The 23,979-nt window shown below is 36.5% G+C and overlaps 1 protein-coding gene and 1 long non-coding RNA gene across 19 annotated transcripts in view; one reads left to right on the forward strand and one right to left on the reverse strand.

The window, feature by feature from the left end:
* The window catches only part of CFAP20DC (CFAP20 domain containing), a 326,758-nt gene that overhangs the window by 183,528 nt on the left and 119,251 nt on the right, over nt 1-23,979 (forward strand). For 15 of the 18 annotated variants that reach the window (XR_008501471.1, XM_054480722.2, XM_054480732.2 and 12 more), the window contains one exon: nt 10,053-10,430. The exons of the other annotated variants lie outside the window; for them this stretch is intronic. Coding sequence is in view for 14 of the 15 variants with exons in the window: in XM_054480722.2 (XP_054336697.1) it covers nt 10,053-10,430 (378 nt within the window). In the remaining variant the exon portion in view is untranslated. The remainder of the gene's footprint in view (nt 1-10,052; nt 10,431-23,979) is intronic. 18 annotated transcript variants of the gene reach the window in all.
* Nucleotides 1-23,979, reverse strand: part of LOC129032820 (uncharacterized) — a 188,644-nt gene that overhangs the window by 150,012 nt on the left and 14,653 nt on the right. The window lies entirely within an intron of this gene.

Below are 23,979 nucleotides of genomic sequence, written 5' to 3' on the forward strand. Positions count from 1 at the left end.
AATACTAGCTCTGAATATTTTAATTTGATATCACTTAATGCTTTTGCCGTAGCTACTCTGCCTCTGACATCCTTCAGCGTTTATTATGCAGACGTGTATTTGTTACCAACTACATAAAATTGAAAACAAATTTATCATGCATTACCCCAGCTTTCACTGGCAGGGCTATCTGGTCACCCCTGTGCCATGCCCATCAAGGTGACCAGTAGCATATGGCTAGAGTCTGTGGTGAGACCATCCCATTGCCAACACTGGCACTCGCCAGCCTTTAGTCAGAGCCTACTAAGAGTGGCAGCCAGAGAGAGGGGAAACGCCTGCCACATTATCAAGCTTTGGGGTTTGCTGGTACAGAGACTAACAAGATACAAGCTAAGATACAAAAATAGGACCAACAAAAATGCTAGGCTATATTTAAGTAAGTTTTAGCATGTGTAATGATACTTACTTAACAAAATTGGATTTTTTCTTCTTTTGTACTTTTGGTAATTTATTGTCCTGTAGGATAGCTTCTTCTATTTATTAATTGTATAAATCAATGGGAAATTAGGCTACATATTTACAATGTTTATTTACATATAGTCTTTGAAGAAAAATCAGTTTAGTTAATTAAGGCATCCCTACTATTAATTGCATTATTTTAGAATGTTATATCCTTATCTTTGTGTAATTATATTTCAGGAAAACATAATGTCAAGTTGTAAATAATGGTGGACAAGTGAATAACAATTATATTATTATGCTTGAAGTTTATAACATGTAATTAAGACTTTATTTAATGTTAGGCCATTGAGTATTTTTAAAGGAAAATTAGATGTATTCAGTAACATATAAACTAGGCAAAATCAAATCATATTATTAGGAGAGAAAACAAGTACCCATACAATAGTAAAAGCTAATTAAAATTAGCTTTCAGCAATACATTGTCTTTGTAATTGAAGTTGCTAATCATTAATTCACATCTGAGATCTTAGTGTTGGAGCCTCAAAAGTATGAATTTTTTGCATATAACCTTACCTTACTCTTTGCTTTATCATATATTTTATTCTGTAGGCAGCCATATATACTAATATTTCTGGTACTCAATTAATTTTGAAGTTGTTCTTATTTGAAAAATGTATTACAGAAACAATATTTCCTAGTGAGCTATAAAATCAAGACTACCATGTAAAATGAATTTTTTAGGAAAGCTATTAAAATAGAGTGCTTTTCATATTATTGCAACATCTGAAAGAAACAAAAGCATGCAACTGTTATTGTCTCTATTTTGTATTTTATGTTATTATTCCCATCGTGGCTTCTAGTGTATACACCTGGTTTTACAGCTTGAAATCATTAGCCTTATATTAATATTTTATTATTCCCCTAATTCAAGTTTTCACCTAGAAATACTACCATTTTTTCCCTGAATTCTGGTTGTGTATCACATATTGAAGCAGATATTTGCAAGGCCAAGTAACTTGTCTTGGGTAACAGTCCAAATTGGAACATTTGGACCCCCGAAATTATTCATATTTGGACATGAATTATTAGCCGGAAGGCTTTTGTATCTTCTCTCCTTCTAACTCTATGGAAGCCTGCAAAGGATAAATATACAAACAGCAGGTTAAAATGACCATTTTCGTCCATCCTCCCAGCTTTCTTGTTGTCATTGCTTTCAAGAGTTTTTTTTAGCAGTCAGTAGTTATTTCATTTTATATACATTTTGTTAGCATATATTTCTAGATTATACTATAAACACTCACCCCTACATACTTGAGTAATGATTTTTTTCTTTTTTCTTTTTTCTTTTTTTTTTGAGATGGAGTCTTGCCCTGTAGCCAGGCTGGAGTGCAGTGGCACGATCTCTGCTCATTGCAACCTCCGACTGTTCAAGCGATTCTCCTGCTTCAGCCTCCCAAGTAGCTGGGATTACAGGTACACACCACCATGCCTGGCTAATTTTTGTATTTTTAGTAGAGACAGGGTTTCACCATGTTGGCCAGGATGGTCTCGATCTCCTGACCTCGTGATCTGCCCGCCTCAGCTTCCCAAAGTGCTGGGATTACAGGCATGAGCCATCGCACCTGGCCAAGTAATGATTTTTAATTGCTTTCTCACACACACTTATGTACACACGGTGGAAAGGAATATTTAGTCCACAGTGGTCTTCTTATATTTCTATGTAGCCTTTAGATACTTTTAAATTAGTTTATGTGTTGGGAGAAAATGAAAAGACTCTATTTTGAGTATACTGCCTCGCATTTTTATTCCTATGTATTATGAATTAGAACATAACATACTCTGTATACCTACCAGGCAAATTAATATTTACTCAGTATGAGTAATCTTTTTAGGCTGTTCACATCTACATGTGTTTATTATTATCTATTGAAGCTCTTCTCTGAAAAAGTCACAGGTCTCTTGGTCCTTGTGACTTGGCTTTGCATTGTTATAGGCAGATGAAGAAGGTTACAAAATGCTTGTCTATTTGCAATCTAATATTCTACCATTTTTGCTAAATGATAGACATCTTGAAGATAAGCATTTGCTTGTAGATAGTAGTTTTCACAAGAAATCTTTAAAGTGTTGTCAGTTAAAAGAACATGAAGTCTAACTTATAGAAAAATATGTTTTGCCTTGAAAAATTAGAAAAGCCTAATCACTTTGCCAAAATATTCATATGATGATTGTGCCCTTCCCACACAGTACCTGTAACTTATGCTATGATTTGTCTGTAAAGTATCATTTGCTATAGGTAAAGATGTCATGAAAATAATTTGGCCAAATCTTTTTAATATCAGGCATGCTGCAGGTTAGTTACTTGTTTAAAACTGTGGTATCTTCCTTTTATTTTATTTGTTTACAAACTCATAAAATGTATTATAAGACACAACTATCACTTATCTTTGTCACCCAGAGGAAATTGTATTATTTTCATCATTTGCTACAAAATTCAAGTAGAAGCACAAGTACTTCTTGGGGATGGTTGTTATGAAAATATTTAAGATACATTTGAATTGCCAGTCTTGTTATCATCAAAGAAGAAATTATTTTTTTCATTCTGTTAGGACTGTCTTTAGCTAAATTTGTGCAAATAACTGTGCTCTTTAGTCAACAACAGAAGTATACATATACTAGCTCTGTTGTTTGCTAGTGCTGATGTTCAACTAAAAGGCGCTGTCAATCCACACACTTAGTTACTAACATGATGGACAAAACTAAAAACTCCTGTTGACTCAATCTCAATTACAAATTCAAAACTACCATCAAAAGAGTATTTTGAATATTGCAGATGTGTTTTTTTACAGAACTTTTAAGACTTTTACATAAGATTTTTTCATGGTGGATTGAATTTAAAACTCCATTGAAATATAAATAAATATGATCATCCACTTTTACAAAGGCTAAAATAGAGTTCTATCCTGATTCACTCAACATTAAAGTTGTGGTACAAAGAGCCTGGGTCCCATCTGCTCCAAGTAGGTGGCCCTCAAGAGTCATTAAAATTATCTGTTTAAAATTACAACTCAGCAAGAGCAATCCATTTTGTGTAGCCAGAAATTATTGTCTAAATGCCCATCTGCATGTCCTTTTAAGAAATGTAGTTCCTCAGAGGAAGTGCTAGCTCCTTGGGGAAATCATTCTCATCTTCAGCGTACATATGCTGTGCTACAGTTAATCAGGCAAACTCTATTGATGTTCCTGGCACTGGGGCGTGATTGAATATTTAACAAACAAATGTTTCTGAGCCCAGAAGACAAACGGTTCAAGAGATTTGGGACTTTAAAAAAATATATTAAGTTAAATCAAAAGCATTTTGTATTTGTTCTTCTGAGAAATAGATGAACAGATGATTGGAATGTGAAAATGGCATGACAACTTCTTTGCTACTCTGACAAATTATATTCAATTGCTGTACAGGTTTTCAGTAGCTAAATGATAAACTAAAAGGAGAAAAGTGGTTATTTTTCAACCAGGTCATGGTACACTAACTTCTCATGCATGTAACAAATTTATATATTATATAGAAAAAAATTCATCCCAGAACATGTTGAGGCCAAATGAATTACACACGTGAAATCAATAAACATCGTCTCTACCTTATTAAAGAGGCAAAAGCATACCTCTTCTTCTTATAACAATGCAAAGAGAGGAATAGGGTTATGCCAGTGCACCCACTCCTAATAAATACTGTACTTTTTTAAATTCTCCATTTATTTCTTCTCTAAATGAGAAGCTGACCCAATGCAAATCAGAACACTACTCAAATATAGTCTCCTATGTCATCTTGCCTTTCTCATTCATCCCAGTTTCTCTTTCAGAATCTAAAACCAGAATTAGTAGTTCTAGGGCAGCCAAGGCAAACAAGCCTTTGTACCCTGTCCAGATTCTCCAGTTATTTATTCTTTCCATATATTTAAAATAGCATGGAAATGTATTACTGTGGAAATGCAGTGCAACCAGGAGAATGCTCATCAGGGTACACAGCTAAATCCATCTGCTTCTCGGCTGATCTCCAAACCAGAGTATTCCTTAGGAAAAATGTAAGATGAATATCCATGTACATACTCATGAATATTTCTGTGTATATAATCAACTGCTCATGCCAAGCAAAGAGAAATGCTTTCCACCTGAGTAAACTGCTAGAAGGAAGAAAAGGCTGTACTCTGACCCACCACAGGTGGAAAAATACACTTCTTACCAAATGCATTGATTTTAAGGTGTTTTCTGAATGATGTGACAAACATCTAGTTTTCCATGCAGCCCTCTAAATTCCCAAAATGGTACATCTGAAATTCCTAAAATGACATTTACTATCTTCTACCTTATGATGTTATTACTTTTTAGGTATCATTTCTCTGTTAGACTTTATACCTCTTGAAGGAGTGGCCCTGTCCTTCTTACCTGTGTATCTTGTATAGTGTCTAGAAATTGCCTCACACAGAGCAGGAGCTTAATAAACATTTATTGAATTAATGTATACTGAAAACACTTCCACTTTCTACCTACGTCATATACAAAATAACATGTCTTCATTTTTTATGATGGAAATGAATGAGTAGAGGATCTTTTGGTCACAGAAATCCCACTGCCAATTGTATATGACAATTACAGGAAAATAAACTGCAATGTTTTAAAAAAATTAGAGAAAAGATAGCCCTGTCTTGCTACCAGACCAAATTAAAAAACATCTATGCTAGTTCTACCAATACCATCTTAGAACTAGGACTTGGGGAATGTTTACTCTATTTTTTGTTTACCTTCTTCTCTAGACAAAGACTAAGCTTTTATTCTTTATCTCTATGAAAAAAAAAAATTGCAAGGGTCACACTCCATTACCTAGTGATTTAGAACACTGGGCATTTTTTCAGATAGCTCTGACAGTCTTTCGAGTTTTCTGCCTGAAGGCAGAGTTCTTCAACCATATTAACATCCTAGGGTGCCCAGACTGGTGGGGAAGGACAAGCTCACCCCATAAGTGGCCTACAGCAGAGAGGGTTGCCCAATGCCTGCGTGAGGTCACGCAGGGACTGTTGCATTTGCAAAAATATTTTCGCCTGTCTTATTTTTTCACTTGGGCCACAAAGTAAGGGTCCACAGATTGGCACCCAATCTTAAAGAAAAATCTTTTCTTTACCCTATCTGGAACACTGAAAGATAAGTATCTCTATCAGTTATAAGTGTGTGTGTGTGTGTGTGTGTGTGTGTGTCAGAAGATGAAGCTAGTGTAGACAAAGCAACGTATGCCCAGAATGAGTACCAAGAAGAAATATTTATAAAAGATCCTTAACAATGCAGTTCTCATCCTTAGTGTACTGTAGGTACACTATTTGTTAGGAGAGGGGTTTTTTTTAGTATTATTGATTATTTTAATTTACTCCTTTAGCTATTTCAGTATTATATTTTTAACAGGAAAATCTCTACTTTATTTTGAAGTTTTTTTTCCTATAGCCATTCCTTTTTTTCTTTCTTTCAATAGGTTTTTGGGGAACAGGTGGTGTTTGGTTACATGAATAACTTCTTTAGTGGTGATTTCTGAGGTTTTGCTGCACCCATCACCTGAGCAGTGTACACTGTACCCAATGTGTAGTCTTTTATCCTTCACACCCTTCTCACCCTTTCCCCTGAGTCCCCAGAGTCCATTGTATTATTCTTATGCCTTTGCACCCTCATAGTTTAGCTCCCACTTATGAGTGAGAACATATGATGTTTGACTTTCCATTCCTGAGTTACTTCACTTAAAATAGTGCTCTCCAGTTCCATCCAAGTTGCTGCAAATGCCATTATTTTGTTCCTTTTTATGTCTGAGTAGTATCCCATGGTGTGTGTGTGTATATGTATATATGCACATATATATATATATATATATCACATCTTCTTTATCCACTCGTGGATTGATGGGCATTTGGGCTGGTTACACATTTTTACAGTTGTGATTCATTCTGCTATAAACATGCATGTGCAAGTATCGTTTTTGTATAATGACTTCTTTTCCTCTGGGTAGATACCCAGTAGTGGGCTTGCTGGATCAAATGATAGTTCTACTTTTAGCTCTTTAAGGAATCTCTACGCTGTTTTCCATAGTGGTTGTACTAGTTTACATTCCCATTGTTGGTGAGAATACGCAATCTTGTATACCCAAGTATACAAGAGGACTTCAAAAAGTTAATGGAAAATGCCTATTATGAAAAAACTATACATTGATTTCAAAAAAAATTTGCACCAAATAAACTTGTACTAACTTATAACATGTCTGAACAGAATCTAGTTTGGAGCACTAAGGAAGGATAAGACATCAGTTTGAAAAAATCCCATTTCAGAGCAATATGAATTCTGCTAAAATTGAAGCAAAAACCGACATCAAATTTATGGTGAAGCTTGGATGGAAGAATGGTAAAATCATTGTTGCCTTACAAAAAGCTAATGAGGACAATGCCCACAAAGAAATCAGCAGTTTACAAACTTGTTTTAAGAAGGGATGAAACAGTGTTGAAGATGAAGCCCTCAATGGCAGGCCATCCACATCAATTTGTGAGGAAAAATAATTTTATTCATGCCCTAATTGAAGAGGACCAAAGACTAACAGCAGAAACAATAGCCAACACCATTGACATCTCAATTTGTTCAGCTTACATAATTCTGACTGAAAAATTAAAGTTAAGCAGTCCACTCAATGGGTACCAAAACCATTGTGCCCAGATGACCTGCAGACAAGAGCAGAGCTTTCAATGGAAATTTTAAACAAGTAGGATCAAGATCCTGAAGCATTTCCTTGAAGAATTGTCACAGGAGAAGAAACATGGCTTTACCACTATGATCCTGAAGACAAAGCAGAATCAGAGCAATGGCTACCAAGAGGTTGGAGTGGCCCAGTCAAAGCAAAAGTGGACCAGTCAGCAGCAAAGGTCATGGCAATGGTTTTGAGCATTGCTCAAGGCATTTTGCTGTTGACTTTCTGGAGGGTGAAAGAACAAGAACATCTGTTCTCAACTTATTATAAGAGTGGTTTGAGAAACTTAGCCAAAGCTTTGGCTGAAAAACACCCACAAAAGCCTCCCCACAGTCTTTCTCCACCACGACAATGCTCCTACTCACTTCTCTCATCAAAAAAGGTCAATTTTGCAAGAGTTTTGTTGGGAAATCATTAGGTATCCACCTTATAACCCTGGTTTGGCTCTTTCTGACTCCTTTTTGTTTTATAATCTTAAAAATCTTTAAGAAGCACCCTTTTTTTTCAGTTAGTAACATAAAAAAAGACTGCATTGACGTGGTTATATTCCCAGGATCCTCAGTTTCTTAGGGATGGACTAAATGGCTGACATCCTGGCTTACAAAAGTGACTTGACCTTGGTGGAGCTTATGTTGAGAAATAAAGTTTATATTTTTTGTTTTTATCTTTTAATTTCCTGGAGCTTTTTGAAGTCCAACCTTGGACCTTTCTTGAGAGCACAGTTGTCTGCTAATCTCAGCTACATTTCACAGAAGAAAAAATTATAACAGGGCAGGGGTTAAGGATCTCATACTCTGTGTAAGAGACTGCAAGAATTACTCAGTATGACATACTCTGCCTTTGACATACTGACTTGAACTCTCAAACCAGTCCAGCTTCTATACCATCACTGCCATTGCCTTAATTCAGGCACCTCAACAATCCTAATAACAACAATACAATAGTTTACTGATTGGCCTCCAGTTTTACTGTCTCCACAAGCCAACTCAGACACTCCACAAACAGTATCCATAAACATATACCCATGCCTTCTATTGTGTGTCATTGTGACATTCCCCTGCTTCACACAATGACTCCTCTTTGCCTTCAGAATACAGTCCCTGGATGGCAGGGATTATGTTCTGGTCTATCATTACACTCCGAGCATCTGCAGCACCTAGATGTACTTGGCCCATGATGAGGAAGAAAGGAAGACAGAACAATGATAAAATAGATCCCCTCTAATTAAAAGCTTTTGTAGATCTCTGCCTTGTCCCCTGCTCAACTGAGAGCAAACCCTCTCACCTTTCCCCATGCTTCACTTCTGAAAGGAAGATTTCACCAGAGACTGCCATCATTATGTTGAGTGTGTATGATGGTCAAACATTCAGGAAAAAATTGAACAGTTCAATCAGTCACCCAAATATTTGTTTTTAAAATGCCGACCCTTAGAAATAACTAGATGCTGGGTTCTGTGTGTCTATAAATTGAAGGGTGAAGGAATAGCTTACTGAAACTGAATGTCAAGATACGCATTGTCAGACACCAAATAATGTCTTCAAAATGTACTGTGCTTTTTTGTTTTTTCTCTATTCTAAGTTTATCATTTCACATCCATTTATTATATATTTTGTTTGATTGGTTGGTTGGTTGGGTTTTTTGTTTGTTTGTTTGTTTGTTTGTTTTGAGATGGAGTTTCCCTGTTGTTGCCCAGGCTGGGGTGCAATGGCGCGATCTCGCCTCACTGCAACCTCCGCCTCCCAGGTTCAAGCGATTCTCCTGCCTCAGCCTCCCGAGTAGCTGGGATTACAGGCACGCATCACCATGCCCAGATAATTCTGTATTTTTTTAGTAGAGACAGGGTTTCTCCATGTTGGTCAGGCTGGTCTCGAACTCCCGACCTTGGGTGATCCACCTGCCTTGGCCTCCCAAAGTGCTGGGATTACAGGCATGAGCCACCGTGCCCGGCCATATATATTTAAATAAATGAGTCAAATTGGAAGAATCTACCATGACAAGTACATGCAGTGATCGCGCAGTTTAAATGTATTATTTTATAACATAAAAATCTACCAATTGAAATCGCACTACATTTCTCATTTTCATTATCTACTTTCATTGCCATTGATTTCATGTTTGTAATTCTTCCTTTATCAGATTTTAAAAATTTAAACTTTCGCATTTCTATGGATAATCACAGAACTATGGACTTGTAAAATTATTGTAGCTTTCATTTTCAGCTTTCCAAGAATTTATATTTAATGACGTTCATATTTTGTGGAAAAATATACTTTCTAAAACTAAAATTTTCATATGAAAAATACTTTATAAAACATGTTCCATTATCTGTTGCTCTTGAAAAACAAAACTGCCCTACAATAAGGTAAAAATGCTTCCCTAGACCCACTTGTATTTATTAATAGAGTACCATTTCTCTGCTTAAGTAGGCTAAATACCATAAGTTTTAGTCATTTCTTTTTCCGTGGAGTTAACTTATCAGAAAGTCAAAGTATATGATTCTTAGATGTTTTAGATGACTTGCTCTGGATCCTCTTCTTTTAGACATTTTTTGGAATGAATTTGAGTAACTACTTCTTAAATGTTCTCTTGTTTTTTGTGAGTAAAAAATATGCCTTATCCAGACCAAATACCATATAGCAGGACATTTTAGCAAATGGTTTATAACTATTTGCATTGCTACTTTTAGTTACTCATGTTTTTCTTTGCAGATTAAAGTAAAATCTACATATATATGCTTTTGCTTTATTCATAGAAAATATGAATTTATTAAGAACTTATACTCAGTAACTTATTCACCACAAATTTCTGCTTAAAATTATTTTTACTTTGTTCCCCAACATAGGGTAACCACAGTATCCAGGGTTCTCAAAACCCAACAACTGGTCCTTCAGAGTTAACTCACTTAACATTAGAGAGCCTGCTGGGGAAGGCTGCAAAGCGGACAAGTAAGGAATATCTAAAGAGCGCCTACACAGAAGCAGGAGCAACAGAAAGCCAGGATTCCTCGGCGGAGCAAATAGATAGAAATAACTTTCAAATGAGTTTGTTGCCTACAACATGCCTTTCTCCAACTGGAAGAAGGTGTGGATCCTGTCAGAAAACTCCAGACCCCATAATCAAAGCGAAGGATCTATCAGCCCAGCAAGTGCCAGCTTCACTAAACAAAACCTCCCTGAAAGAAATCTCAGGGGAAAGGCTGAGCTCGATCCCTGAAGCATCTGTAAGTGGTTCCCGTGTGGTTTACAGATGCCGGCAGTACATCCTGCTGTGTTCCGTTCTGTTCCACACGTGTTTTTAGCAGTATCTCTTTTTCATCATTTGGGTGATGAGTGTTGTATTTTCTTTCCTATTCTGATGTGTTTTAGTTTGGTAACAGCAGCTGTTAAAGAGTCTACTGCACATCCCAAGGATAATAGAATACCTCATGTTTTTAATGAGAAAGATAATTATGTAATTTTCATCATAACAGTTATTTTATTTTCTAGTTACTTCCCATAATTTGTAGTTATCACTGCCTGTAAATTATAAATGATGATCTTATTTTTGAGCCAAAAGCTTGCCAGTAAAATTGACAGATTTTCAATAACAATCTACATTAGGAGCGGTAAAAACATCATTATTCTATTCACTTTCTACAGCAGTTCCCCAAATAATAAATGATATGAGTGAAGGTTAACATTAAAGCAGTGTCATCGAATAAATCCCTCGGATAGTTTGGTGGCTATAGTCGTGTCCATCAGATTGATTTTTTCCTTCCTGTATTAGTACTTTTCTTCCTTCAGTTCCCCTATAAGCTGCACTTAGAAACTAAAGAACAAATGAGGCTATGCATAACAAATGACATGTACATTCCATTTTTTTAAACATTTAAGATTTTCTTTATGTTTCATGTCCTAAATATTCTGTGGGTGTTGCATTGTAAAGCTTTGGTTCAGTTATGTTCTAAGCAAGTTAGAGTGGATTAATTGTTACCTGGCATAGGTAGTAGATATATTCATGATTATCATCAGCAAAATAGAAGTAGCTAATATTTTGTGAACATTCATCATGTGCCAGTCTCTGTACCAAGCCCTTTGCCATGAAGTATTCCACTTAATCCTCACAGCAACCCTGTGAGATAAGGACTGCCATTATTCACACATCATTTTCAGTTGAGGAAACTTAAGTTTAGAATGGTTATGCAGTTTGTTCAAGGAGAACAGCTAGTTAGTTGAGGAGGGACAACTTGAACCTGGATTCTGACTCTAGAACTATTGCCCATATCCAGCCTGCTGTGTGGCATAAACATGGGTTAAGTCTTGTAAAACTGATAGCCTCTCTCAAGAAACATCCAAAGATAGAACTGAAATGTGTTCCTCTTTTTCGATCACATGCATGTGTGCACTTGTATTTGTATGTGTTTGTGTACATGAGAAAATAGTAAATCACTTAATCTAGTGAAAATGTCTTTGCTTTGTGGTGATTTAGGATGAAAGTTGTCAGTAATTTTTTGCATGTTTTTCATTTGTGAAAACTTTCTTAAAACAAACAAACATTCTTGCTGTACCTAATTGTAATTTTTTTCCTTTGGTTGTGCTAATGAATTTGAATGTAGCTAATAGACTAGTCTTATAGATGTATTCTATAGTACTGCTTCACTTGACTGCAGCCAATACTGGGCTGCCAAAAAACAGAAACAAATCAAGTCTTTGAGAAGCATTCCACTTAGTTTCCCCCCTAATTTCTTGACCACTACCTTCTATTAGATAGAGTCTGTCATCCTGTATATCCAAAAAATTAATGATTTTCAATCTTTTTATTTTTTCTGTAGAAGTAGAACCAGTGCACAAAGATAAGTTTGGAAACTTCAGGCACAAATGAACTTGAAGTACTCAACAAAGTACACTGCCTAAAAATTAGTTCTCTCTAATAATACCAGGAAATAATAAAAGGAACAAAGAGACCAAAGTTGGGAGGAAGAGCCAGGGACTTACTCTCACCTGTTATCTTCATTTAAGAGGCTTTTCTGATAAGACAGTTTCCAGAAACCACAAAGCATAAGCCTGGTATGTCTCTTCTTCCTCAAAGGAACACTATGAGAATACTCATTCCATTTTACAGTTAAGGAGACTCATTTCAAAGGGATGAAGAAGGGGAAGGAACTTTATCTTTGGTGAGGGGGTAAAAGTATAAAGGCCTTGCTTCCATTCGTGCAGAGAAGTTTGACCTCAGTATCAAAACTCAGACCAATAAAATGTTGTATCTCAGCTGGGTGTGGTGGCTGACACCTGTAATCCCAGCACTTTGGGCAGCTGAGGCAGGAGGATTGCTGGAGCCCAGGAGTTGGAGACCAGCCTGGTTAACAAAGTAAGACCTCTTATCTACAAAAAAAATTAAGAAAATTATTTTTCTTTCACATGGTGATGTGCAACTGTAGTCCCAGCTACTTGGAAGGCTGAGGTAGGAGGAATTTTTGAGCCCAGGAGTTCAAGGCTGCACTGAGCCATGATCACACCACTGCACTATAGCCTGGATGACAGGCAAGACCCTGTCTCAAAAAAAAAAAAAAAAGTTGTATCTCAGCCCACATGATCATTACCATCTATGGCTCACATTTGTGAATGTGATCATCTTAGTTTAATAGGACACAAAATAATTGAAGTCATAAGGCAGTGTGCCTCATTTCAAAGCAAATTTACAATGAGAATGGAGTGTTCTTCTTCCATAGACACCTTTTAGACAACAGCATTTTCTCCACTTGGTATTTGCAGCTAAGAATCTATGAAAATGAGTTTCCTCCCAGTGCTGTATGCTTACTAACTCACAAAGGGATTTTTTCCCCAGATCCCAGAGACCCATGGGGTGACTTTTTAAAAATAACTACTTTATTGAGATTGAATTCACACAACATAGAATTCATCCTCTTAAAGTGTACAATTCACTGGTTTTTAGTGTGTTCACAGAGTTGTGCAACCATCACCACTATCTAATTTTAGATCATTTTCATCATCCCAAAAGAAGCCCCATACCCAGTAGCAGTTACTCCCCATTACTCCTCCCTGCAAACTCTTGACAACCACTAATTTATTTTTTGTCTCTATGGATTTGCCTATTCTGGACATTTCATATAAATAGAATCATATAATATGCAACCTTTTGTGTCTAACCTCTTTCATTTAGCATACTGTTTTCAAGGTTCATCCATGTTGCAGCACTTCATTCCTTTTTATACCTGTACTCATGGTATGGATATGCCATATTTGTTTATTCATTTATCAGTTGATGGACATCTGAGTTGTGTCTACTTTTTGGCAGTCATGAGTGATACTGTTATGAACGTTTGTGTGCAAGTTTTCACATCTGTATATGTTTTCAATACTCTTGAGTATATATACACCTAGGAGTGGAATTTCTAGGTCACATGGAATTCTCTGTTTAACTTTTGAGGAAATGCCAAACTTTCTCCAAAGCAGCTGCACCATTTTACATTCCAACCAGGAATGCATGAGGGTTCCAGTGTCTCCATGTCCTAGTTGATGTTTCTTGTCTATTTTTTACATTAAGGCCTTTCTAGTGGGTGTGAAGTGGTATCTCACTGTAATTTTGATATCCATTTCACTCATGACTAATGATGTTGAGCATCTTCTCATGTGCTCATTAGCCATATCTCTTGGAGAAATGCATATTCAAATGCTTTGCCTATTTTTAAATCGGATTGTCTTTTTATTGTTCAGTTGTAGGAGTTCTTTATTTTAGATAAAAGTCCCTTATTAGATATATGATTTGCAGGTATTTTCTTTTATTCTGTGGGTTTTCTATGCATTTCTTTATGATGTCCTTTGAAGCACAAAAGTTTTTAATTTTGATGAAATTCAGTTTATCTATTTTTTTCTTCTGTTGCTTGTGCACTTGGTATTGTAACTAAGAAACAATTGCCTAATTAATCCAAGGCCACAAAGATTTATTCCTGTGTTTTCTTCTAAGAGTTTTATAGCTTTAGCTTTTAAGTTTATTTCTATGATGCATTTTGATCTAATTTTTCATATTTGGTGTTGGGGGATGGGGTCCACCTATTTTTTTTTCTTTTTTTGCATGAATATCCAGTTGTCCCAGAACCATTTTTTGAAATGACTATGTTTTCCCCATTAAATTGACCATGCATGTAAGAGTTGTTTTTCTGGTCTCCCAGTGCTATTCCATTGATCTATATATCTATTTGTATGCCAATACTACACTGTCTTGATTACTGTAGCTCTGTATTAAGCTTTGAAATCAAGAAATGTGAATACTTCCACTTTGCTCTTCCTTTTCTTCATTGTTTTTGCTCTGCTGGGTCCTTTGCATTTCCAGATGAATTTGAGGATCACCTTGTCAATTTCTGTGAAAAAGGCAGCTGGGATTTTGGTAAGGATTGCACTGAATCTATAGATCAGTTTGGGAAATATTGCCATCTTTTATTTCTAAGTGTTTTATTCTTTTTGATGCTATGGTGAATATAATTGTTTTCTTAATTTTATTTTGATTTGTTCATTGCTAGTGTATAGAAATACAATTGATTTCTGTATGTTGATTTTGTATCTTGAAACCTTGGTGAATTTATTACTTCTAGTAGTTTTTTTTTTATTTCATATGGTGTGTCTATATGCAAGATCATGTCATTGCAAATAGAGATAGGTTACTTCTTCTTTTCCAGTCTGGATGCCTGTTATTTCTTTTTTCTTGCCTGATTTCCCGCACGAATGGATTTAATTTGAATGGAAGTTTTTCTTTATTTCATGGTAGTTAAGATTTAATACTTTGACTATTCTAGCTCTGGTATTGAACTCTAACACAGACATTATAAGTCCAGTCAGGCCTAGAAAGATACTATTAGTGTGAGTCGTAGGAAATTTCCTTGATGCAAGAAGAAAATTTTGAGAATGATTGTGGGACTAGAAGTCTTTCTAATATTACTAGGTGTGAAATCATCTTTGCTGGCTAGCATTGTAGTTCATATATTTAGAGCACTAACATGTTGGTGATTTCTATCACCTAAGCTGTGTCTCTAAAATAAAGGCCCTCCAGATGATGGAATACAGCTCTTTTGGCTCTACTTCTGGATAAGTAAGAGCATCTCTTTTTCTATTGAGTACCTATCAGGCCAGATATTCTCCCAGGTACTAGACATGTAACAGTGGCTAAGACAGATAAGTCCTCTTTCCTCAGAGGTTTACACATCTGTTGGGAGGTAGACATAAACAAATTGTGCGTGAATTAATTATAAACCGTGATAAGTGCTGTGAAAGACCGTGGAAGGAACTTAGCCGTCAACTTAGCCATCACGGTACTGCAATCAGGAATTGTAAGTAGACATCCCATTGAAAATCTGTGCCCTTGCAAAGTGCCAATGTGAAGCAACTTGTGTGACAAAGGAAAATAAGACTCTTACAAAAGGAGATACAGGAGAACTGTCCTAATCCCATGATATGGAAGAGTACTAGTAATTCTTAAGGAATGCTTACTGAAAATGATTTGCTAAGTGCTGGGTAAACTTTTTCTTTGCAAAGTTTTATTCATACTTTAATAGAGTTATCTATTATCAGGTTCAAATATTTTTAATTAAGAAAGAAGTACAACCCTCTGGGTAATATTGCAACCATGTAGATAGCTGGTAATTAAACTTTTTCGCACATATAACTGTACTCAAACAATTTTGAACGAATCATTTTAAACTGGCAAATGTCATTATGTGTTTCTTTAAACAAACAAACAAAAGACTTATATAACAGGCTTTGTAGCTCCAGAAAAAGTTTGAACTTATTGAAGAATGCGTAGTTTCATAAGAAAGACAAAGCATGCTACCAATTATAAATTCAGGTATTCTCTTTAGAAAAGAGACATGACTTTTAATAGGAAAAGAATTGTAAAATGAGCCATGTAACTTTTGACTTTAACTTTCACATCTCCATTTTTGAAAATCAAAACTGAATTATGGAAGGACACTTTTGAATATATTTTAGGCCATAGAATAGTGTGAGCACATTTTTCCCTTTAATTATCAAGCCGTTTCCTTTGGATAATGTAAAAGAATTAGTTTTGTTTCTGCCCTGATATATTTAAACTCAGTATTGGAGTAGAGAATATCTATCATCACATTTTTAAAGTAATAAAAGTCTCTGCAATTTGTGCTCTATAAACTTAGAGAAAAAATGAATTTGTAAATTATTTTAGTATTTTTAAAGCATTGCTTCATTATGTAAAATTCTGCCTTTTCTAGGGTATATAATACTCTTTGTTCAAGCCATCTCTCTCTCTTTCCATTTGCCACTCAAATGTGCCATTTGCAGCTGTTTTTCCAACAATACCCCATTGTTTGAAGAATCCATAAATGTCTTTCTGACCCTTCTCTCCCTTCAGCTACAACAACATTGCATTATTTCAAAACACCTGTTTAAGAATCAGGTCACCCTGTGTGTTAGACATATGTTCATTGCCCTGGCTAACTGTGCAGATTCACTTAGGGGTGGTTCTCCCTCCTTTGGCAGTTTCCACCACATGTGCCCACTGGCCTCATGCTGCTCTAGGTCACTTGATAAATAGCCTTCCCCAAACAGAACCCTCTGTCAAAGCTATCTACATTTTCATTCTCCATGACTGAAAAGTCAAAAGCAGTGGAAACCATGGCTCAGAGCACCAGCTGGAATCAGACAGGCCTGGAGTTGAGTCCTGGCTTTGTTCTTTCTTATCTATGCAACCTTGGACACATTTCTTAATGTCTTTGAGCCTCAGTTACCTCATCTATAAAATGGAGAAAATAATACCTATCCCACAGGGTTGTTTTGAGTGTAAAATTAGATAGCACATGTAGAACACCTAGCCCCTAATCTGAAGTATACTTTCTTCTACCTTTTGCTGACTGGTTAGGCAGAAATATAAACCAGTATGGCTGGCATTCTAAAGCAAATGAAACCTTTTCAAATTCATACAGTTCCATAAATTAATTACAGGTACTGTTCTACAAGGATGGTGGCTCTGTGGTTGTGTGCTTCCTGCTCTTTATTTATAGTTGAATCAAGTGCTAACACAGAGTGAATTTCTGTGTGCCTTCTGCCAGGTAACATATTGGCATGTTCTCGGGGATACCCTAAAGAGAGAAAAATATTTATTTATAAGCAGGAAGCAGTGTCTCTCTGATCATTTCCCGGAGACCACCCTCTGTGTGTCTACCTTGTTCACACAGCTAAATTGCAGATGTGTAGCTTCCTGCTTGAGGTCTTGAATTGAATTTGGGCAGAACTAGCAGCAGTTCATAAACCATAATGCTAACCATGGTGAGAATGTTTCCTTTACTAAGTGGGACACTCCTACCAATGGCTTTTGGAAAACAGTCTGATATTTGATGTTTTGTCAAAACTGCACTCTTTTCTTGTCTCAGAAAAGACAAGTTCATTATCTCAGTTTTATCTGTCAATGCACTGCTGGGGATATTGCTGAAACTGCAGAATTTGGTGATTAAATAACATTTCCACTGCCAGTAAAAGTATTTGAATTAGGCATAGAAATTTTCCAGGTGTAACTTGTTCCTGTCCCTCTGCTTTCTTTTTAAATATTTTTCAGACTGAACCTGGCTGTGCTACAGAATGGTTTGTTTCTTTCATTTTCTTTGTATCTAATGTTTAATGCAATGGTTGCAAAGGCAAAATGGTGTGGTAGAAGTATTTTTAAATAAGTAAAATGGAATTATGATTCAAATTTTGGGTAATGGTATGGAATAGCAGTAGTCACTAAGACATTTTAATATCTCCATTTCTGAGCAGCTTGGTATGCAAACAGTGCGCCCATTATTCTAATGAAGAGGAGAAATTTCAAGTTCTCAAAAGTTTCAGGAATTGTAGGTAGAAAGACTTGACAGACATTAAGGTGCTATCAGAAGTATGAGTTGGCTGTTTAGCCAACACTATGATGGTTCACTGTCAATTCTTTAATATTCTAGTGCTAAGGTTAGCATCCTACTCATCAAATGTTTATTGAAGACGTTTATCTTCTCTGCTGTCTTGGTTTTCCAAGTTTTAAATAGGAGCAAGTCGTACTCACCTCTTCATGGAAAAGGTACTAAGCTGAGTGTATTTCCTAAAAGCACTAAGATCTGAAATCCTTGACTCAGAAGCTTTTATGTGACTTTGATGGTTTGAGGTATCTCCCATATGCCAGGCCTTCCACAAGGTGCTCCCTACTTTATCTTGTCTTCATCTCCAACCCTCACAAGAGGCCTTATTATTCCTCTTTGACAGACAAGGAAGCAGAAAGGCTCCACCTCGCTCTCATCTAAATTGTGACAAAGCAGTGTCAAATCCAGGAGTTAGGGACAGAAAAGCCAGGGCACCTTCCACCACAATGGGCTGCTACCCCCAATTAGAGGCCACTGAAAACATTCCATGATCATGTGACAACTTAACTTCTCTTGCCACTTTATGCTTTAACGTATTTTAATGTGCAAAAGCACACACAAACGTTGGTATATCTGTCATTACTCTATTCAACCAAAGCTTTACATTTTGAAACAGTTCAAGCTTACTTAAAGTTATCGTCTTCCCACTCCAGATATATCAGTTGGCTTACCTCCTCTATTTTCGTTTCTGTAAACAGTCTCAGTAATAATTTTCCTCCTGGTTCTTTAAATATATCTTAAACTACCATTTATTGAATGGCTACTATACTTGTCCCATGTACAAGGCTACATTTGCCCTGTAGATGGCATATCCTTGAATATAGCATGAAAACTATTCAATTTGATTTTACTATATTCCTTCTAGTGTATGGTTAATTGTTAAGCTTGAGACATACTCTGAACTCAGAAGATAGGTGCGGGAAACTTAAAATTTGTTTTTCTTTTTTTTTTTATTTTTATTGTTATTATTATTATTATTATACTTTAGGTTTTATGGTACCTGTGCGCAATATGCAGGTAAGTTACATATGTATACATGTGCCATGCTGGTGCTCTGCACCCACTAACTTGTCATCTAGCATTAGGTATATCTCCCAGTGCTATCCCTCCGCCCTCACCCCACCCCACAACAGTCCCTGAAGTGTGATGTTCCCCTTCCTGTGTCCATGTGTTCTCATTGTTCAATTCCCACCTATGAGTGAGAATATGCGGTGTTTGGTTTTTTGTTCTTGCGATAGTTTACTGAGAACGATGATTTCCAATTTCATCCATGTCCCTACAAAGGACATGAACTCATCATTTTTTATGGCTGCATAATATTCCATGGTGTATATGTGCCACATTTTCTTAATCCAGTCTATCATTGTTGGACATTTGGGTTGGTTCCAAGTCTTTGCTATTGTGAATAATGCCGCAATAAACATACATGTGCATGTGTCTTTATAGCAGCATGATTTATAGTCCTTTGGGTATATACCCAGTAATGGGATGGCTGGGTCAAAGGGAATTTCTAGTTCTAGATCCCTGAGGAATTGCCACACTGACTTCCACAAGGGTTGAACTAGTTTACAGTCCCACCAACAGTGTAAAAGTGTTCCTATTTCTCCACATCCTCTCCAGCACCTGTTGTTTCCTGACTTTTTAATGATTGCCATTCTAACTGGTGTGAGATGGTATCTCATTGTAGTTTTGATTTGCATTTCTCTGATGGCCAGTGATGGTGAGCATTTTTTCATGTGTTTTTTGGCTGCATAAATGTCTTCTTTTGAGAAGTGTCTGTTCATGTCCTTCGCCTACTTTTTGATGGGGTTGTTTGTTTTTTTCTTGTAAATTTGTTGGAGTTCATTGTAGATTCTGGATATTAGCCCTTTGTCAGATGAGTAGGTTGCGAAAATTTTCTCCCATTTTGTAGGTTGCCTGTTCACTCTGATGGTAGTTTCTTTTGCTGTGCAGAAGCTCTTGAGTTTAATTAGATCCCATTTGTCAATTTTGGCTTTTGTTGCCATTGCTTTTGGTGTTTTAGACATGAAGTCCTTGCCCATGCCTATGTCCTGAATGGTAATGCCTAGGTTTTCTTCTAGGGTTTTTATGGTTTTAGGTCTAATGTTTAAGTCTTTAATCCATCTTGAATTGATTTTTGTATAAGGTGTAAGGAAGGGATCCAGTTTCAGCTTTCTACATATGGCTAGCCAGTTTTCCCAGCACCATTTATTAAATAGGGAATCCTTTCCCCATTTCTTGTTTTTCTCAGGTTTGTCAAAGATCAGATAGTTGTAGATATGTTGTATTATTTCTGACGGCTCTGTTCTGTTCCATTGATCTATATCTCTGTTTTGGTACCAGTACCATGCTGTTTTGGTTACTGTAGCCTTGTAGTATAGTTTGAAGTCAGGTAGTGTGATGCCTCCAGCTTTGTTCTTTTGGCTTAGGATTGACTTGGCGATGCGGGCTCTTTTTGGGTTCCATATGAACTTTAAAGTAGTTTTTTCCAATTCTGTGAAGAAAGTCATTGGTAGCTTGATGGGGATGGCATTGAATCTGTAAATTACCTTGGGAAGGATGGCCATTTTCATGATATTGATTCTTCCTACCCATGAGCATGGAATGTTCTTCCATTTGTTTGTATCCTCTTTTATTTCCTTGAGCAGTGGTTTGTAGTTCTCCTTGAAGAGGTCCTTCACATCCCTTGTAAGTTGGATTCCTAGGTATTTTATTCTCTTTGAAGCAATTGTGAATGGGAGTTCACTCATGATTTGGCTCTCTGTCTGTTTGCAGATGACATGATTGTATATCTAGAAAACCCCATTGTCTCAGCCCAAAATCTCCTTAAGCTGATAAGCAACTTCAGCAAAGTCTCAGGTTACAAAATCAATGTACAAAATTTGTTTTTCAATTCACTTTAAGATTAATAAGAAGAGTTCAGCTCTATTTGTCAGAGAATTCTTTCTGAAAATTAGCAGGCTATCACAGCAAAATGTATGGAAGTATATTTCTATTTAGGTCATAGAGTAAAAGGTTATTCTATATAAATATAGCACATCAATATAAAGATCTTTTTTTACAAAACCTTTCATGCATGTTCCTCCCCAAAAAAGAGAGACACATATATGAGATGGAAAGTTATCTATCTCTTTACAAGGAATTTTGCCACCAATTGGTTTAATTACCCCAGAATCTTCTACCTGAGACATTCTTAAGTGAGTGGTGTGCATAGTTAATGAAGTATGAGTTGAGCCAGGCTTATGAAATGTCTTCAGGGTCACATGCTAAAATGCTTATGACAGATATTTCAAAGGCAGCATCAAATCTGGTTGTGCCTAGGTCCATGTGCCTGCCATGAACATAACACACGATCTAGATTCTGACCAGCTGGTTATGGCCTAACTCCTGATTCCTGCTATGTAACTCAATATAGCATCCCTTAAATTTAGTAAAATTTTTCAAGTTGTGCTGTGGCTTGGTCTTTAAGCTTTAATTTACTCCTTTGCATGGTAGAGACACATGTTAAAAGCTACCGTAAATTGTGAATGAGCTATGCGCACAAATATATGTCACTTACAGCTTGTGCTTGTGGCTACTGTCTTCTCTCCACTCCTTTTATTATTGGACCTACATCCCCACTGAGTCAGGTTAAACTCTTGGGTATGATGCCTAGCTTGAGAATCTGAAACAAGTTTTCAGGAATGCTAGTAAAGAGATGCCCTGGAACACTAATTTACGATCAGCTATTATTTAAAATGTCACTGTGGAGATTAAACACTGTCTGCAAATAGCAATAGAGAGAAGATTAATCCTCAAATTCAAATGGCAGTTAAAGTTTAAAATTAGCTTTGGAAAATGGACTTCTAGTACTTTTCTTACTGTCGTGTTGGGGTCCAAAAAACATCTTCCAAAACTTTCTAATGACAGCTATAAAGTTTTTAATAAATATAAATTTCAAACCACCAGTGATACTGGCTCCCCAGCTGCATTTACAAAATACTTTTTTTCACTGCTAAGACTGTTTAGATTGAGTTTTCCAGTGATTCACAAGTGAGCCTTAGACTTTGTTGTTGATCGGAGAGAAGTGTGCATATTATAAGCCTATATGTTGATGAGTTTTCACAAACTGAACACACTCATGCAACCATCTTCTGGATCAAGAAAGAGCAAGACCAGCACCCCAGAAGCCCCACTGTGCTCCCTCCCTGTCACTATTCGTTCCTCACAACTAATTATACCCACGTTTGGTTTTACCAAACCAAACTTAGCATTTTGTTCATGAGATTCAATACATCACTCATTTCACTGCTGTGTCGTGTTCCACTGTGTGATTATATCATCCTTTATGTATCCATTCTACTGTTGATGGGCATGTGGGTGATTTCCATTTAGAAGCTATTAAGAATATATCTTTTGGTAGAATCTTAGACTTTTAATAAAACTTGGGCAGGGAAAGGGACCATTTGGTCTCTTAAGGTTTAGAGTAAATTATAGGCATTCTTATACTTGATGCTTTGGAACAGTATTACTGGCTTCATTGCTGAAACAGTAATGTATAAGTATTACTTGATAGTCTATTTAATTATTTGATATGAACACAAGCTCCCTACTTCCAGGTTGCCCCATGTTTTTCTGCCTGATGGCTGGAACGTGCTGCCATATTACCCTCCTTCTCCTTCAAGCCCCTTCTTAGGGACCGTTTCCTCCATCCTTTATGAAGCTTTAACTGATCCTCCACAAAACAACCTTTCTCTTTTCTGAAATGCCAAACCATTTTGTATATCTCCCTTCTCTTATGTTGTTTTTAATATTATATCCTAACAGCCACCATTTCCTTTGTAATAGTGCTTTTTTAAAAAGTTACACTGGGAATAATTTTTTTTAAATACAGAGGTAGAGATTGTTCGATAGTTCTTGTATTAAACTATCGAACTCCTGGGCCATGACTATCAGGCACTGTCACAATGCAAGCCTGACACTGACAAGAGAGTCTCACAGATTTTGTAGGCTCCAGAACAAAAGTAACATCCCCGTTTTCTCCCAATTCTATCCCCCTTCAACCCATGAAGAACAGAATGAGATTCTTGGTCTGATCTTATCCTGTGGCCATGTCTCATTTTTCTCCACACCTGTGTCACCCAGTGTTTAGCAGAACTGGTTCCTATCTGAGGCTCACAAATTTCTGTCATCAGATATTTGATTGATTAAACTATTCTGTCCTAGCAGCTTAAGGAATAGATTGGGCGAAGGACATCAAGTTGAAAGGTTCTGTTTGTTGTGTTTTATGTTTTTGCTGGAGTTATCAGTTTTCCTTTTAATCATTATCAAGGACCTGTGTGATCATTAATACTATACCTCAACATATACTACCCTATTTTAGAGTTCCTTCTTTATAGCTCTCAATTGCCCTGATAGAGGTAAGGTTTATGAAAGCAAGGCCATATCTTAATTGTCTTTGTAACTTCACTGGCGTAGGCTCCCAATAATGTCTGGAGAAAGATCAGTGAAAATGAATGGATTGAATGGCTTGGAGAGCGAAGGACTGGCCTGCGAATCTGAGCACAGCTGAATTGTACATAGCCTTCAGCCCATTGCCTCGTTCCAAGGACAAATCTGATTGATAATGTCTCCCCTCTTTCCTACAAGGATATTTTGAGATGAAATTGAATTATACATAACATTTTGAGCCTTTCAGAGATAGTAGTACATAAGCCACTTTGCCTCTCAGCAGTCGTGTAATTTAGTTAGATGACATCTTGTGCTGGAGTCCACTTTAATGCAAAGACTTTATTGCAAAGCTTCTTAAAAATAACAAATAAATGATTTAGCCTTTCTGGTGATTTTGAAATGATTTAAGAGATTGCAAATCAAAAACATTTCG

This window comes from Pongo pygmaeus, chromosome 2 (genome assembly GCF_028885625.2).
Source record: "Pongo pygmaeus isolate AG05252 chromosome 2, NHGRI_mPonPyg2-v2.0_pri, whole genome shotgun sequence".
Classification (NCBI taxonomy): Eukaryota; Metazoa; Chordata; class Mammalia; order Primates; family Hominidae; genus Pongo; species Pongo pygmaeus.